We start from the raw sequence: 19,032 nt of genomic DNA, 5'->3' as shown, positions 1-19,032 counted from the left end.
TGCTGGGTCATAGGGTAGCTCTATTTTCAAGTTTTTGAGGAATCTCCATACTGTTTTCCAGAGTGGCTGCACCTGTTTGCATTCCCACCAAGAGTGGAAGAGGTTTACCCTTTCTTCACATCCTCAGCAGCATCTGTCGTTTTCTGACTTGTTAATTTTAGCCATTCTGACTGGTGTGAGGTGGCATCTCACTGTGGTTTTGATTTGTGTTTCCCTGATGCCGAGTGACGTTGAGCATTTTTTCATGTGTCTGATGGCCATTTGTATGTACTCTTTGGATAAATGTCTGTTCATGTCTTCTGTCCCTTTCTTGATTGGATTATTTGTTTTCTGGGTGTTAAGTTTGATAAGTTCTTTATAGATTTTGGATACTAGCGCTTTATCTGATAAGACATTTGCAAACATTTTCTCCCATTCTATTGATTGTCTTTACGTTCCGGGGACTGTTTCCTGCTGTGCAAAAGATTTTGTCTTGATGAAGTCCCAATAGTTCATTTTGCCTTTGTTTCCCTTTCCTTTGGAGACGTGTCTAGCAAGAAGTTGCTGTGGCAGATGGCAAAGAGGTTACTGCCTATGTTCTCTTCTAGGATTTAAATGGATTTCTGTCTCACATTTAGGTCTTTCACCCATTTTGAGTCTAGTTTTGTGTATGGTATAAGAAAATGGTCCAGTTTATTCATCTCCACATGGCTGTCCAATTTTCCCAACACCATTTGTTGAATAGACTGTCTTTTTTCCACTGGATAGTCTTTCCTGCTTTGTTGAAAATTAGTTGACCATAGAGTTGAGGGTCCATTTCTGGGTTCTCTATTCTGTTCCACTGATCTATGCGTCTGTTTTTGTGCCAGTACTATGCTGTCTTGAGGATTACAGCTTTGTAATAGAGCTTGAAGTCTGGCATTGTGATGCCACCAGTTTTGGTTTTCTGTTTCAACATTTCTTTGGCTATTCAGGGTCTTTTCTGATTCCATACAGACTTTAGGAGTATTTGTTCCAGCTCTGGGAAACAGTTGATGGTATTTTGATCAGGATGGCATTGAATGTACAGATTGCTCTGGGCAGCATAGACATTTTCACAATATTTGTTCTTCCAATCCCTGAGTATGGAATGTTTTTCCATTTCTTTGTGTCTTCCTCAATTTCTTTCATTAGTGTTCTATGGTTTTCTTAGTACAGATACTTTGCCTCTTTGGTTAGGTTTATTCCTAGCTATATTATGGTTTTTTTTGGTACAATTATAAGTGGGATCGACTCCTTAATTTCTCTTTCTTCAGTCTCATTGTTAGTGTATAGAAACGCAACTGATTTCCATGCATTGATTTTATATCCTGCCACAATAGCCAACTGCTGAGTTCCTGTATGAATTCTAACAGTTTTGAGGTGGAGTCTTTTGGGTTTTCCACATAGAATATCATGTCATCTGTGAAGAGTGAGAGTTTGACTTCTTTAATGATTCTGATGCTTTTATTTCTTTTTGTCGTCTGATTGCTGAGGCTAGGACTTCCAGTACTATGATGAGCAACAGTGAGGACAGTGGGCATCCCTGCCATGTTCCTGACCTTAGAGGGAAAGCTCTGTTTTTCCCCATTGAGAATGATACCCTCTGTGAGCTTTTCATAGATGGCTTTTATGATATTGAGGTGTGTTCCCTCCACCCCTGCACTGTGAAGAGTTGTAATCCAGAAAGGATGCTATACTTTGACCAGTGCTTTTTCTGCATCAATTGAGAAGATCATATAGTTCTTTTATTTTATTTTATTAATGTAGTGATCATATTGATTGATTTCTGGATATTGAACCACCTTGCAAACTAGGAATAAATCGCACTTGGCCGTGGTGAATAATCCTTTTAATGTATTGTTGGGTCCTATTGGCCAGTATTTTGGGGAGAATTTTTGCATCCATGTTCATCAGGATATTGGTCTGTAATTCTCTTTTTTGGTGGGGTTTTTTAAAATACATTTTTATAATATGTCCCTGCATTCAAAATTGTATGGGGCCTTTGGCAGATGTGAGATAGAAAAGCATTGATTGGGGGTGCCTGGGTGGCTCAGTCATTAAGTGTCTGCCTTCGGCTCAGGTCATGATCCCAGCATCCTGAGATTGAGATCTGCGTCAGGCTCCCTGCTAGGCCAGGAGCCTGCTTCTTCCTCTCCTGCACCCCCTGCTTGTGTCCTCTTTCTGTCAAATAAATATAATCTTTAAAAAAAAAAAAACAAGCATTGATCAGTTGATGCCTCAATCAAAGAATTTATAAAATGGTATGAAGACAGTATCTAAATGTATTTTACCCTTGAAACTTTTGCTGCATTATTGTAGTGAAAATGGATAGAATATAAAATAGGATTTGGGTCATATACTGTCCAGATATGATAATGTCCTCAAAAGTCATTTTTAATGAACAGGATGCAAGCTGCATAACCAACTTATGGACCTCACATCGGTGCTTCTCCTACCTCGCACAAAATTACATGTAAGCACCACCTCGTGTATCACCAGCTGAAGCTCCCAATGCCACAGGCAGGTAAACATCACACCCTCCTCCTTCTGTGACGGAAGGCTACATAAAACCACTGTCACACTGGTGACATCACACTGGGGCCTGACATTTGAATGGATTTATCAGGATTGATGTTAGAAGGTTTTTCTTCGAGCTAAAAGTTTGTTTTTCCCACAGTTGCCCACCTACTTCTATGAAAACACTGTGATACAGTCCACCGATGGACCTCCGAATAGAGCCACGATCACAAAATATAAGAGTAAGTGATATGTCTCCAACAACTGCCAGAAAATGTTAAAATGTTAATATTTCTTGTAGCGTTTTTTTGGTTCCTATTCTTATTCTCCCTATGCCTATATAGTATGTGGGTGGATGTCTACTTGCAAGTAGAATTGGAATAGTGTTCCCAAATGGTTGGGGGGGATGGTTAAGAAAAACCTGTGGAGCTTTTTATAACAATGACATGATGCGGGTGCTCTAGGGTCACCAGTGAGCATCTCCGGAGGCGGCAGGAGTCCCTGGACTTAGATTGTGAGCGCCCACATTAAAGCGTCAGGTGAGGGAGTTCCCTTGAGACATGTCAGGGGAGATTCTGGGTGTCATGAGGAAGACACAATCATCTTAGAAGCTCTGGCAGTGAAAGTTTCCCATACAGGGTCTTCCCTCCCAGTCATCTGGAGTCATGGCCCCTGCAAAGCACCTTCTTCATTGCTCCTGTCACATCCTTGTTCCGCAGTGTATATATGACGGGGTTGACCATGGGGGTGACGATGGTGTAGAACAGAGAAACGAACTTGCCCTGATCCTGGGAGTAGTTGTTGCTGGGCTGGAGGTAAGCGTAGATGGCCGTGCCATAGAACAGGGAGACCACCGTGATGTGGGACCCACACGTCCCAAACGCTTTCCTCTGCCCTGCAGATGACTTTATTCTTAAGACTGCCCTGACAATCCGACCATAGGAGACTGTGATTAATGCCACAGGGACGAGGAGAATCATTACACCGACAAAGAAGAGCACAGACTCATTCACAGTGGTGTCAACACAGGCAAGCTTGAGCAGTGGGGGGACCTCGCAAAGGAAATGGTCTATTTTATTTCTCCCACAAAATGGTAAAAGGAAGGTGAGCACTGTCTCCAGTGAGGAGTTGGCAAAACCAATGACCCACGATGCAGAAGCCATGAGGGCACAGAGACGGGGGTGCATGACCACTGTGTAGTGCAAGGGCTTGCAGATGGCAGCATAGCGGTCAAATGCCATGACCCCTAAGAGAATGCATTCTGTTGATCCCAATCCTAGAGAAACAAACATCTGAGCCACACAGCCGCCAAAGGAGATAGACTTGTCTGCTCCCCTGAGATGAACCAGGAGCTGGGGGACAGTGCTGGTCGTGTAGCACAGGTCCAGAAAGCTCAGGTTGGAGAGGAAAAAGTACATGGGAGTCTGAAGGTGGGGGTCCAGGTGGGACAAGGCAATGATGGTGGTGTTTCCCAGCAGAGTGAACAGATAGAAGATCAGAAGAACCACGAAGAGGACGAGCTCCAGCTGAGGCCGGTCCGAGAAACCCAGCAGGACAAACCCAGTGAAAGAACTGCCATTTTTCTGTTCCATCGTCTGTTAGCACATGTTTCCTGTCAGGACCAAGCGTTTAGCAAGTTTTAAAAGAAATGTTTTAAAAAAAGAAACAGTTGGGAGGGGGCAGACTGGATCTATCATGTTACAAGACATGGCGATGGGGTTTTCTCAGTAACTGTTTGAATAAGTGATGTACTCAGTTATATTGACATAGTTTATATCACGATAGGTCCACAAAATCACCAAAAGTAAATCATTTAATATTTATATAAGAAAAATGAAACAATGGCCCTTGTGTTTGCATCATGGATACAAAAGGTCTTTCAGTCTGAGCTTAACAAGACTTAAAGTACTATAAATATGTACACACATTTTAGAGAGAATGTAAATGAGGGGAAAAGAGGGAGAGCCATCAGAAAGAATCAGAAGGAGATGCAGACAGAGGGAGAGACATTATTATAAATACGTATCTCATGATTCTACACAATTAGATTTGCACACGCCTCACATACAATAGAATATAATACAACATAATCTCAAAAATACATTCAGATGCAGGAATTTAAGACCTAGAATGTACTTATACACAGAATTCAATCGCATTCAAAATATCACTACTAGTTCTGCATATAAAATTTTAGCAGAATTGACTCTCTCATATATTTCTAAAAGATATCCCTTTTTAATTTGTGTGGTAACAGAGCAATTAAATACTCCATGTGGGAGAACCTAAAGACAGCACCATCTAAATACAGTGCTTCACTTTTCCCTAAACATGTTTAAAATTACTGTACCAATTTATCAATTTACCAATTTATTTTTTAACTCTGAAAATTCATTGGTCATTCATAAGTAGAATCAGAACTCTAAAATCCAGTGGCCAACGCTTTCCTTTTCGTTCTGCAGATTTCTATTTCACACATTACCAACTAGAGTTTTAAAATTCCTGAAAGAGGTAGGATTATTCCCTGTCAACATTCTAATCACAATAAACATTTTCGAGACTTATCCAATTGTGTAATCTATGTACAAAATATAATGCTTTACATCACTTCCTATGATACAATAATTAAGTAGATAATAACTTAGAGCTAAAGACAGATACATTCTCAAAGCAAAGACCGGTCAAAGCACTATAAAGAACACCTTAAATTAGTACAAGGAAAGGCATAAAGAAAAGGATATTTGGGTATTATACAAAATCTTAGACACCTGTCGACATCGGGCTAATTATCACATTTCTGGAAGCTCTCTTCAAAGGTTAGTGACCCTGGACCCAACACATGGCCAGCTCTCAGGTGAGTCTGACGACCATTGTCACCCAGCTGCTTAGCCCTGAAGAAGCACGGTTCTGTCCCAACCAAACAGACATCAGAGAATGAGTATTCCAGCTCTATCCTGGTCAAATGGTTAGGCATACACTACATTTTTAGTTCTTCTAAGACTTTTAAAATCAGAGTTGGGTTTGATTCTGGACCCACTGATGGGTGAAAGAAATGGTACAAAACTGGCATAAAATAAATGTCCAGATTGTATATACGTGTGTGTGTGTGTATATATATATATATATATCTAAAGGAATGTTGAATGACTACCTATCTCATCGGTATGAAAATTGATATAATTTTAAGTTGAGAAATAATATCAGAAAAGCAGCTGCCCATCAAAAGAGAAAAAAGAATGTGACTGTCTCTGCATGTTACAATTGCTTCCAGTGCCTTCCTGGAGAGCACCCTGGGAGGGAACTAGAATACTCATGTCATAGTCTACCATATTACTTTTATTTTTTTCTCATTACATCCAGGAAAACTATTATCCTTTAGTGACACTGCGTATGGGAAAGACCAGGCTGTGCATTGGCTTCTCCCATCGAGCCTCAAGAGCATGTTCTGTGACCTGGGTCACGTTGTTCCTTCCTCCTCCCACCCCGGGCATCTGTCCCTCTCCAACCTGTGTGCCCCGCCTCAGAGCGCAATCTTGTGAGACAAAGAATGTTTGCACTGAGGTTAATGAGAAATTCCATTTCATCTCTTTCTGCGGATTGTGTAATTAGATTAAGAACCATCATCTATGTGTAGGTAAGCGTCAAAAGTCTGAATGCAGCAAGAGACATTGATTACTCTAAGAAAAACTATGTAAGTAATTCTGGCTGGAAATATGAAACACACCCATGCTAGGTAAGGAGCACAGAATGGTGTCCCTAGTAACTATCATGATAGGATGTGGTCCAGGGAAATGCAATTACAAATCCACACAAAAATTATTACTTTGCATAAAGAAAAATTAATACTTCAAAAAAGCACAGGTAGTGTTCTATGGGAAAAAAGTTATTAGGTAAAATAAAAAATAGATTCCACAAAAAAAGATGGATTTCTATGTAATGATTACCATAAAAAAGAATATAATGGGAAACGACATCTCACAAGAACACAATTTTATAATAATTAAGAGAACAGACATCAAATGAAAGAAGTTAAGAGCCATTATCATAAGTGTTCAATGCTGACAGATAAGCCCACTGATTTTAGTGGAAGAATACATGTTTCCACAAAACCGGATGCTCCGTGTGTACTACACATTTTAAAAGCCAAAGATCTTAAGAAAATGTCTGTGTTGAAGATATTTCAAGTATATAACAGTCAAGGATATAATTCACATACAAACCCTGCCCTATCCAGTTTCTGAATGATCCTGAAAGAGTGTTGGCAGTGGTAGGAATGAGTCGCTATTGCTTTAATAATGTGACCGTGTCCTAGGTCTGAGCTGACCCAGATCTACCAGAACAGGCCCCCGAGGACAATGCAGGAGGAGCTGATGAGGGGAATGCGGCTGTCACAATGCGGGAAATGACAGGTCTAATGAACATGGGCAGTGCTTTCCAGCAGGTCCCACAGGAGAAGAGGATCAAGTAGGATTTCCCCTGCATGTGGTTTGTTCAGGGAATGCTCTCAGGATAAAGGGGGTGAGGGAACAAAACAGAGCAGAGAACGTTGCTAAGCAAGGATGTGGGCTCAGGTGGACTATGGTCCGAGCCTGATCCCCTAAGAAGCGGGACAGGACTCTCCCACACAAGCAGCCATCTGTGCTGGTGGAAACCCCGCGTCCTCGCTGTCTGACACTGTAGCCGCCATCCACATGTCACCACCTGCGCATTTAAAACGTCCTCGCTGAGAAACTGAATTTTGTATTTTAACTAATGCTAATTAATTTAAATGTAAATGGCTTCCCGTGGCTACTTACTCCCGTATTGGACAGCCCAGCTCTGGAGCATGAATTGCAGCAGATTTCATCCTGCCTGGGCATTGGCAGCCTTTGTCTACCCCACGAGCCTGTCACTGCTGTGAGCTGCCCCCACCCTGTTCCTGAGACCCCCTGGCACAGTGGCTCCCCTTCAGCTGAGGGCCAATCTCTGAGAAGGGAATGGCTGTGAACCCTGCAGCCCGTATTCCTAACACATCAGGCAAGGACTGGAGCAGCAGCCAGGGAAAGAGGGTCTGAGCAGGACACCAAGAGCATCGTGCAGGAGTCCATTCCCGATCCTGTGCGAGGAGACAAGGATGGAGCCCAGTGTCCAAACAGAGAAGCACCGACACAATAGTCACAACATAGAACTCCCCTGTTGTATTTACAACATAGCATATTTAAAATTCCACAGTATTTTAGATAATTTGGAAATGCATAAGGGAGAAAATGAAGATTAGGAAATAATAAATAGTGAGAATGTGTTTTATGCCTAGAGAACAAACATTATCAAATTTCACAGACAACAAGGATCAATGGGAAAGCGGGGAAGCATTGAGTCTAATACTGTCACACATATGCATACTTTCTTATTCTATTACTGAAGGGCATATGTTATTACCACTAAATATGCATATTTAAATTATTTTCCACATGTTCATGCACAGGTATAATGAATGTACTAGAGTAGAATGAAATGTCTGGGAACGTCTCAATGGAGTCTATAATGAACAATTTAATTTAGTTCTTGTATTTGGTGAACCTCCACTGTCTGTTTCTTTAGATAACGGACCATATATGGGAACAAATATAGCTTTTACAATTGCAGCTGAAAAGAAACTACCAATCCCTAAAGCAGCACAGAGACCGAGTTCCATTTCACTCACCTTTGTTCACCTTCTCCGCGGGTTCTAGCTAGTTCCCTACGTCCTTTCCAAGTCACTGCCTACACACAGTACTGGGACTGGCACTGGGACATGCAGAATCCGACGTATGCGGTAAATGCAAAGGTCGGCTACACCAGCACTGGCTTATCTCTGAAGATTTTCTAAGCAAAAGGACGCTTTCTCACGATGACTTCACGGGTCTTCAGGTGGACAGAGATCTGCACGTTTTCTCTAGGACGTAGGAGATGAAGGCAAGGGCAAACTCTCACTATGGTTTCCCGAATGTAATGACCTGCCTGGAGACAGTGAGACCCTCATGAGCACAGGAGAGTGTGCTGTGACCCTCGGCTGTGGCCGAGCTGACACTGAGAACCAGATGTGTTTCCCTGGCTGACGTCTCTGGGGAGCAGACGCCCCACACTGTTAATGAGGCCGTCTCGCTGAGATATCCAGAGGTGACAGTCCTCAGGGAGAATGAAGATCAAGGACAACGCCAGAGGAGACCTCATCTGTTTCTTTTGTTTTTTCACGTATTTCACAGAGGACAAATCCCTCCCAACCCCCCCCCCCCCAGCTACCTTAGTCTCATCTGTGAACGTCCCAGATGTTTTACAAAACACCGAACATTTTTTTTCATAACTGCCCAAATTTTACATGTAAATAGATAAGAGTCCCTTCAGTTACTTAAATTTAAATGTAAATATGTGAATAAATTCTTAATTTAATTTCATTCATAGCCAGTATATGGATTACAAACCTTATTATTAGGCACATTCTTATCTTTATCATGAATATAAAGGAGGGCAACCAAATTCTACCAAACCACTCTTTTCTTTTTAGATTTTATTTATTTATTTGAGGGAGAGAGAATGAGAAAGAGAGAGAGAGCATGAGAGGGGGAAGATCAGAGGGGGAAGCAGACTCCCTGCCAAGCAGGGACCCCGATGCGGGACTTGATCCCAGGACTCCAGGATCATGCCCTGAGCTGAAGGCAGTCGCTTAACCAACTGAGCCACCCGTGTGCCCTCTATAAAACTTCCAATACCGCTAAGGGAAAATAAAATCTCGTATCGTCTAGAACACTGACCAGTTAATATTGATAGGTTTTTTTTATTATTATTGTGTTCAATTAGCCAACATGCAGTTCACCATTACTTTTGATGTAGTGTTCAATGATCCATTAGTTGCATATAACACCCAGCACTCATCACAACACGTGCCCTCCTTAATGCCCATTAGATTTTAATGAGGTACTCACAATTTTAAAAATTGTCTTTTTTTAATCAGCCTTTGCATTTAAGTTCCAAATGGTTTTGACTTTACCAGGATAGTTAAAATAATCACTACAGAAAAATGGAAGGAAGCTGATGGGTGGTTTGTAGCTGTTTCTCCTAGATCTGTACTTCCAGCTTCATTAATCATGTTCGGCCTAAAGAGATAAACTACTTCCTGCTACAAACATTCTTACATTTGAATTTTCTCACTTATTCCCTGACCAGTTAGCTTCCATCCGAGACTGCGAGGGAGAGCTGGCAAGGACACTGCACTGCGGGAGTCCTGAAGAGGGAGGGAGTCACAGACCTGCTATGAATGCTTTGCATCCCAGGCCCCAGGCACTCCCAGGCTTACACACTCAAATTGCTTTGATAATAGTGTGGCCTTATCTAGTGATGCTGACCCACACTCACTTCCCTAGATGCAGTATTACCTAGGACAATATTCGGTCACCTGCCCCAAGACACGCATATAAGATCACTCCACAGTAGCGTCATTGGTATTAACAAAACCTGGACAAATTCGAATGCCCATCGACAGTAAAATGTGTAAATCTGGCCTGTTCATATCAAAGAGTACTCACGGCAGTATGAATAAAACTACAGCAAAACAAATTGAAACACATTTTTCACACAAAATGCTGAGGCAAGGATGCAAGTTAGAAAGTAATCAATCCGAGGGGGGCACGATAGCAGCAGAGTGGGGGACCTGGTTTCATCTGGTCCCTCGAATTTAGCTGGCTATCTATCAAACCAGTCTGAACACTCATGAATTCAACCTGAGATGTAAGAAGCTTTATCTGGATCTCTACAAGCAGAAAAATGACTACTTTTGCAAGGTAGGGAGTGCGGAATCTTGACTCTTCCGGGGAAATGTCAGAAGATGAATGGAGGGGGTGGGAGTGTCCATAAACCAGGCACTAGACAGTGACATAACACCGGAGCAAAAAATGGAGACCCTTGGAAATCTGCTCCAGTGAGAGACATCCTTCCTGAAATGGGCTCGGGGGGGAAGAGGGCAGAATTCTAGGTGGATCATTGTGCTCTCAGGATTCCAGGAGACTCGGAAAGAATGGGGGAGCCTGAATGGACAGAGTGCCCAAGCAGTGGAGTGGGGAGACTGGTTATGGTCAAAGAGTCTAGAAGGGACTCTCAGCTCCGGTCACCACAAACCACGAGCCAGGCCGGTGGGGAGTCCACTCTCTGTCTGAGCACCCTGAGAAAGGCTAGAAGGTGCAGGCTGTTGAACATCCCAGGGAACGGCTTGCACCCATGACAGGGCCACAGCTCTCAGGGCGGTGTGGCCCATGAAAGGACACTGGGGCAGCCCCAGCCATGAGCTGGGAGCCGTGGAAGAGGGTGCCCATGCAAGCCCATGGCTGATCGCAATTGCAAAGTCACAAAGTGCAGAGACACTCACGGTTCCCTGAACTCCCCCAGGAGAGGTGCCGCAGGCACGAATAGCACTAGTCTGTGGAGTTTCGTACACACAGAAATGGAGACGGTTTGACCTGGAGGATTTACTGAAGAAAGGGGAACATGACCTTGCAGCTCTGGGCCAGAGATTCACGCATGACCATGTTTGCCTTTTAAAGAGAAGCAGAAAGTCGCCAGGGAACAAAAGGCACATGGAGGACCTGTTCACATTAAGCCCATCCCCGTGACAAGGGGTGGGGCAACGCCACCCAGGCAAAAAGCCTGAGAAGGCAACCTTCAGACCCCTCCCCCAGAAGACAGACTGGAAGAACAGGGGAACGAAACGCTTATTTCCCACGGGACTGTAAAACTCCAGCAACAAGGGAAAAAAATATAGGGAGCTCTAGGTGTTGCCTCATGACTCATTCATACTTCAGGCTAAAATACTACATCTCTTTTTTGTTTCTTTTCTTTTTCTTCTTTTTTTCCCCTGTTACCATTTCAAATAGATTCTTATTTCTCAACTTATGGTTTTAAATCGCTTTTTAACCTTTTTTTTACATCTCCGTATTATAGATTTATGGCCCATAGTAGCCCATTTTTCAGTCTATTCAATTTTATTTTGATATATATACATAAGTTCTGATTTCTTTGCAATTTTGGGATATAGTGTCTTCTAACACACAGACCAAAGATCAATCAGGAACAGGAAGATCACCCTGCTTTGTCCACCCTGAGAGATTATAATCTCGCCCCCCCCCCCTTTTAAAATTGTTTTGGATCACCTAGGCTTGGTTTATGTATCTGTGGTAGCTTCCGACCACTTCAGATTTGTTCTAGGGCACATTTTGTTTTGGTTGTTCTTGATATATTGGACTCTGTTCATTTGCTCAATCATTCCTCGACAGAATGACTAGGAGGAAGAACTCTCAACAAAGAAAACAACCTGAGACAATGTCTTCTGCCACAGAACTAATGGATATGGATATAAGCAAGATGTCAGAGATAGAACTCAGGATAGCAATCATAAAGTCAAGTGCTAGGCTTAAAAAAAAAAATCATTAGCGACAATATAGAATCTCTAAGAGTAGAATTCAGGTCTAATCAGGCCAAACTAAAAAATGCTCTGAATGAGATGCAGTCTAAACTGCATACTCTAAACTCCAGGGTAAATGAGGCAGAAGAGAGAATCAGTGATCTAGAAGATAAGTTGATGTAAAGGAAGGAAATTGAGGAAAAGAGAGATAAGCAGCTAGTAGCCCCTGAAAATAGACTTAGATTAATGATGCCATGAAATGTTCCAATGTCAGAATTATTGAGATTCCCGAGGGGGTGGGTGGAGAGAGAGAGGGCTAGAAGGTATATTTCAGCAAATCATAGCTGAGAACACCCCCAATTTGGTGAAGGAAACAAACATTCCTGTCCAAGAGGCAGAGAGGACCCCTCCAAAATCAATAAAAATACATCAACACTCCAACATATAAGAATGAAGCTCGCAAATCTTACAGCCAAAGAATCTATCCTGAGAATAGCTAGGGAGAGGAGTTTCCTTATATATGGAGGGAGAACATCAGACCTATCCATAGGGACCTGGCAAGCCAGAAAGGGCTGGCAAGACATATTCAGGGCACTAAATGAAAAGAACCTGCAGCCAAGAATACTTTATCCAGCAAGGCTGTCATTCAGAACAGATGGAGAAATAAAGAGCTTCCAGGACAGAGAGAAACTAAAAGAATATGTGACCACCAAGCCAGCCCTGCAAGAATATTAAGGGGGATTCTATACACAAAGAGAGACCCCAATAGTCACAGAGACCAGAAAGAAACAGAAACTCTATAGAAAGGGGTACTTTATAGGCAACACAAGGGCACTAAATTCACATCTTTCAATAGTTACTCTGAATGTAAATGGGCTGAATGTGCCTATGAGAAGAAACAGGGTTTCAGATTGGATAAAAAAGCAGGACCCATCCATAACGCTGTCTACAAGAGACTCATTTTGAACCTAGAGACACCTCCAGATTGAATGTGAGGGGATGGAGAACCATTTAACATGTCAATGGACCTCAAAAGAAGGCTGGGGTAGCAATGCTCATATTAGACAAATTAGATTTTTTTTTTTTTTTTTTAAAGATTTTATTTATTTATTCGACAGGATAGAGACAGCCAGCGAGAGAGGGAACACAGTCAGGGGGAGTGGGAGAGGAAGAAGCAGGCTCACAGAGGAGGAGCCTGATGTGGGGCTCGATCCGACAACGCCGGGATCACGCCCTGAGCCGAAGGCAGACGCCTAACCGCTGTGCCACCCAGGCGCCCCAGACAAATTAGATTTTAAACCAAAGACTAGTAAGAGATGTAGAGGGACACTATATCATACTTAGAGGGTCTATCCAACAAGAAAATCTAACAATTGTAAATATCTATACCCCCAACATGGGAGCAACCAATTATATAAACCAATTAATAACCAAAGTAAAGAAACATATTGATAATAATACATTAATAGTGGAAGACCTCAATACTCCACTTACAGCAATAGGCATATCATCTAAGCAGACGATCAACAAAGAAACAAGAGCTTTGAACGACACATTGGACTAGATGGACTTCGTACATGTATTCAGAACATTTCATCCTAAAACAACAGAATACTCAGTCTTCTCAAGTGCACATGGAACTTTATCCAGAAAAGACCACATACCAGGTCACAAATTAGGTCAACTGATACCAAAAAATTGAGATTATTCCATGCATATTTTCAGACCACACTGCTGTGAAACTGGAGCTCAACCACAAGACAAAATTAGGAAGGAATTCAAATACTTGGAAGTTAAAGAGCATCCTGCTAAAGAATGAATGGGTCAACCAGAAAATTAAAAAAGAACTTAAACAATTCATGCAAAACAATGAAAATGAAAACACATCGCTTCATAACCTAAGGGATACTGCAAAGGCTGTCCTTAGAGGGAAGTACAAAGCCATCCAAGCCTCTCTCAAAATATTAGAAAAATCCCAAATGCACAAGCTAACCTTACACCTAAAGGAGCTGGAGAAAGAACAGCAAATAAAGCCTAAACCAAGCAGGAGAAGAGAAATAATAAAGATTAGAGCAGAAATCAAGGAAACAGAAACCAAAAAAACAGTAGGACAGATCAACGACACCAGAAGCTGGTTCTTGGAAAGAATTATTAAGATCGATAAATCTCTGGCCAGACTCATGCAAAAGAAGAGAGAAAGGACCCAAATTAATAAAATCATGAATGAAAGGGGAGAGATCAAGACCAATACCAAAGAAATAGAGACAATTATTACAACTTATAACCAGCAGCTATATGCCAAAAAAAAACTAAGCAATCTGGAAGAAATGGATGCATTCCTGAACTTACAAACTACCAAGGCTGAAACAGGAAGAAACAGATAATCTGAACAGACCAATAACCAGCAAGGAAATTGAAACAGTAATCAAAAACATCCCAAAAAACAAGAGTCTGGGGCCAGGTGGCTTCCCAGGGGAATTCTATCAAACATTTAAAGAAGAAATAATACCTATCCTACTGAAGCTGTTTCAAAAAATAGAAATGGAAGGAAAACTCCCAAACTCATAGAACGATCTATGAGGCCAGCATTACCCTGTTCCCAAAATCAAAGACCCCATCAAACAGGAGAATTGCAGACCAATATCCCTGATGAACATGCCAAAATTCTCAACAAGATCCTAGCCAATAGGGTCCAACATACATTAAAAGGATTATCCACCACAACCAGGTGGAATTTATTCCTGGGATGCAAGGGTGGTTCAACATTTGCAAATCAATCAATGTGATAGGTCACATTAACAAAAGAAGAGACAAGAAGCATATGATCCTCTCAAGTGATGCAGAGAAATCATTTGACAAAATACAGCATCCTTTCCTGATTAAAACTCTTCAAAGTATAGGGATAGAGGGAACATACCTCAATATTAACAAAGCCATCTATGAAAAGCCCACAGCAAATATCATTCTCAATGGAGAAAAACGGAGAGCTTTTCCACCTTTTCCCTTAAGATCAGGAACACGACAGGGATGCCCACTCCCACCACTTTTGTTCAATGTAGTACTGGAAGTCCTAGCCTCAGCAATCAGACAACACAAGGAAATAAAAAGCATTCAAATTGGCAAAGAAGAAGTCAAACTCTCTCTCTTTGCAGATGACATGATACTTTATGTGGAAAACCCAAAAGACTCCATCCAGAAAACTACCAGAGCTTATTCAGCAATTCAGCAACATGGCAGGATACCAAATCAGTGCACAGAAGGCAGTTGCATTTCTGTACACTAAACCTAACCAAAGAGGTAAAGGGTCTATACTCTAGAAACTATAGAACACTTATGAAAGAAATTGAGGAAGACACAAAGAGATGGAAAAGCATTCCATGCTCAGGGATTGGAAGAATAAACATTGTGAAAATGTCTATGCTGCCCAGAGCAATTTACACTTTCAATGCCATCCCGATCAAAATACCATCAACATTTTTCACAGAGCTGGAACAAACAATCCTAAAATTTGTATGGAACAGTCCCTGAATGACCAGGGAAATGTTGAAAAAGAAAACCAATGCTGGGGGCATCACAATGCCTGACTTCAATCTTTACTACAGAGCTGTCATCATCAAGACAGCATGGTATTGGCACGGACACAGACACATGGACCATTGGAACAGAATAGAGAGCCCAGAAATGGACCCTCAACTCTATGGTCAACTAATCTTATACAAAATAAAAAGAATATCCAATGGAAAAAAGACAGTCTCTTCAATAAATGGTGCTGGGAAAATTGGACAGCCACATGTAGAAGAATGAAACTGGACCATTCTCTTACACCGTCCACAAGGATAAACTCAAACTGGATGAAAGACCTCAATGTGAGACAGGAATCCATCCAAATCCTAGAGGAGAACATAGGCAGTAACCTCTTTGACATCGGCCACATCAACTTCTTGCAAGACATGTCTCTAAAGGCAAGGCAAACAAAACCAAAAATGAACTTTTGGGACTTCATCAAGATAAAAAGCTTCTGCACAGCAACAGTAACAGTCAACAAAACAAGAGGCAACCCATGGAATGCGAGAAGATGTTTGCAAATGACATTACACAAAGAGGGCTGGTATGCAACATCTATAAAGACCTTTGAAACTCAACACCCCAAAAACAAATAATCCAGTCAAGAAATGGGCAGATACATAAACAGACACTTCTCCACAGAAGACATGCAAATGGCCGACAGACACATGAAAACATGTTGAACATCACTAGCTGTCAGGGAAATACAAATCAAAACCACAATGAAATACCACCTTTTACCAGTTAGAATGGCAAAAATTAACAAGACAGGAAACAACAAATGTTGGAGAGGATGTGGAGAAAGGGGAACCCTCTTCTGCTGTTGGTGGGAATGCAAGCTGGTACAGCCACTCTGGAAAACAGTATGGAGTTTCCTCAAGACATTAAAGAAAAAGTTACCTTATGACCCAGCAATTGGACTACTAGGCATTTACTCCCTATGATAAAGATATAGTGAAAAGCAGGGGCACATGAACCCCTATGTTCATAGCAGCAATGTCCACAGTAGCCAAACGGTGGAAGGAGCCAATATGTCCTTTAACAGATGAATGGATAAAGAAGATGTTGTGCATATATACAATGGAATATTACTCAGCCACCAGAACGGATGAACACCTACCATTTGCACTGACATGGATGGACCTGGAAGGAATTATGCTAAGTGGAATAAGTCAAGCAGAGAAAGACAATTATCATATGGTTTCACTCATATGTGGAACATAAGGAATAACACTGAAGACCATAGAGGAAGGGAGAGAAAACTGAATGGGAGGAAATCAGAGATGGGAACAAACCATGAGAGACTCTGGTCTTCGGAATACAAACTGAGGGTTACAGAAGTGAGGGGGTGGGGTGATGGGGTAGCAGGGTGATGGGTATCAAGGAGGGCATGTGTGGTGGTGAGTACGGCTGTTTCACGCAACTAATGAACCGTTGAACACTACATCAAAAACTAATGATGTGCTATATTTTGGTTAACTGACATAATAAAGAATAAAAATAAAATAAACATAAATAAGAGTATGCATGATGGGGGAGGGGCAGAGGGAGACACAGAGGGGAAGAGGACTTCGCCCTGGGCAGGAGCTCTAAGCCCAAATTGGGCTCCATTTCAACTCCCTGAGATCATGACCTTAGCTGAAACCAGGAGTCTGAAGCCGAAGAGACGGAATCACGCTGGCGCCAAACACATTTACATTTAAACTTAAGTAACTGATTGGACTCGTACTTATCTATGTAAAGATTTTGGGGAATTGTGATGAAAAGTCTTAAGTGTTTTGTAAAACATGTAGGTCATTCACACATGAAACCAAGGGAATTATTTGTTCTCTAATATACATGAAAAAATAAAAGAGACAAGTGAAGTCTCCTCTAGGATTTTCCTTGATCTTCATTCTCCCTGAGGACTGTCATCTCTGGACCGCTCAGCGAGACGGCCTCATTAACAGTGTGGGGCGTCTGCTCCCCCAGAGACGTCAGCCAGGGAAACACATTTGGTTCTCAGTGTCAGCCCAGCCACAGCCGAGTGTCACAGCACCCTCTCCTGTGCTCATGAGGGTCTCACTGTCTCCAGGCAGATCATTACATTTGGGAAACCATAGTGAGAGTTCGCTATTGCCTTCATCTCCTACGTCCTAGAGGCAACGTGCACATCTCTGTCCACCTGAAGACACGTGAAGTCATCGTGAGAAAGCGTCCTTTGGTTTAGGAAAAATCTATGGATAAGCCAGTGCTGGTGTAGCCGACCTTTGCATTTACCGCATACGTCGGATTCTGCATGTCCCAGTGCCAGTCCCAGTACTGTGTGTAGGCAGTGACTTGGAAAGGACGTAGGGAACTAGCTAGAACCCGCGGAGAAGGTGAACAAAGGTGAGTGAAATGGAACTCGATCTCTGTGTTACTTCAGCAATTGGCAAGTTAATTTTCAGTTGCAGTTGTTCTTGAAACAGAAGAGCTGTATTGATTTAAATATATGGTCCGTTGTCTAAAGAAACAGACCACGGAAATTCACCAAATATAAGAACTTACTTTAATTGTTCATTATAGACTCCCCCAAGTGGTTCCCAAACATTTCATTGTACGTTAGTCCATTCCTTATGGCTGTGTATGCACATGTGGAAAATAGTTTAAATACGCATCTATAGTGGTAATAAAGTACGGCCTTCAGTAGCACAATTAGAGAGTATGCGTATGTGTACAATTACTGGAGTATATGCTTCCCTGCTTTCCCTTTGGTCCTTATTGTCTGTGAAATTAGACAATATTTGTTCTCTATGCAACTCATTGCCAGTATTAATAGTTTCTAAATGGTCATTTTCCCCCTTTAGAGTTTCTAAAATATCTAAAGCATGTCTGGAGTTTAAAAAATGCTGTATCAGAGATTACTACAGGGGAGTTGATTTGTGACTATTGTGTCGGTGCTTCTCTGTTTGGACACTGGGCTCCATCCTTGTCTCCTCGCACAGGATCGGGAATGGACTCCTGCATGATGCTCTTGGTGTCCTGCTCAGAACCTCTTTCCCTGGCTGCTGCTCCGGTCCTTGCCCGATGTGTTAGGAATACGGGCTGCAGGGTTCACAGCCATTCCCGTCTCAGACATTGGCCATCAGCTGAAGGGGAGCCACTGTGAAGGGGGTCTCAGGAACAGGGTGGGGGCAGCTCACAGCCAGTGACAGGCTCGTGGGGTAGACAAAGGCTGCCAATGCCCAGGCAGGACGAAATCTGCTGCAATTCATGCTCCAGAGCTGGGCTGTCCAATACGGGAGTAAGTAGCTACAGGAAGCCATTTACATTTAAATTAATTAAAATTAAATAAAATACAAAATTCAGTTTCTCAGCGAGGACATTTTATTTTATTTTATTTTTTTTAAAGATTTTATTTATTTATTTAACAGAGAGACAGCCAGCGAGAGAGGGAACACAGCAGGGGGAGTGGGAGAGGAAGAAGCAGGCTCATAGCGGAGGAGCCCGATGTGGGACTCGATCCCGGTACGCCGGGATCACGCCCTGAGCCGAAGGCAGACGCTTTAACGACTGCGCTA

At 42.2% G+C, this 19,032-nt stretch overlaps 1 protein-coding gene across 1 annotated transcript; it reads right to left on the bottom strand.

The window, feature by feature from the left end:
* Positions 1-3,170: 3,170 nt before the first annotated feature.
* On the bottom strand, positions 3,171-4,130 carry LOC123794123 (olfactory receptor 2B8-like). The gene has a single exon (XM_087858022.1). The coding sequence runs from the start codon at positions 4,107-4,109 to the stop codon at positions 3,171-3,173; it is 939 nt and encodes a 312-aa protein (XP_087714148.1). The 5' UTR covers positions 4,110-4,130.
* Between the last annotated feature and the right edge of the window lie 14,902 nt (positions 4,131-19,032).

The sequence above is a fragment of the Ursus americanus genome, chromosome 32, assembly GCF_024610735.1.
Source record: "Ursus americanus isolate L20-20 chromosome 32, mUrsAme1.1.p, whole genome shotgun sequence".
Lineage (NCBI taxonomy): Eukaryota > Metazoa > Chordata > Mammalia > Carnivora > Ursidae > Ursus > Ursus americanus.
Note: the sequence above shows the minus strand (reverse complement) of the source record. Positions and strands in the feature narration are given on the sequence as shown.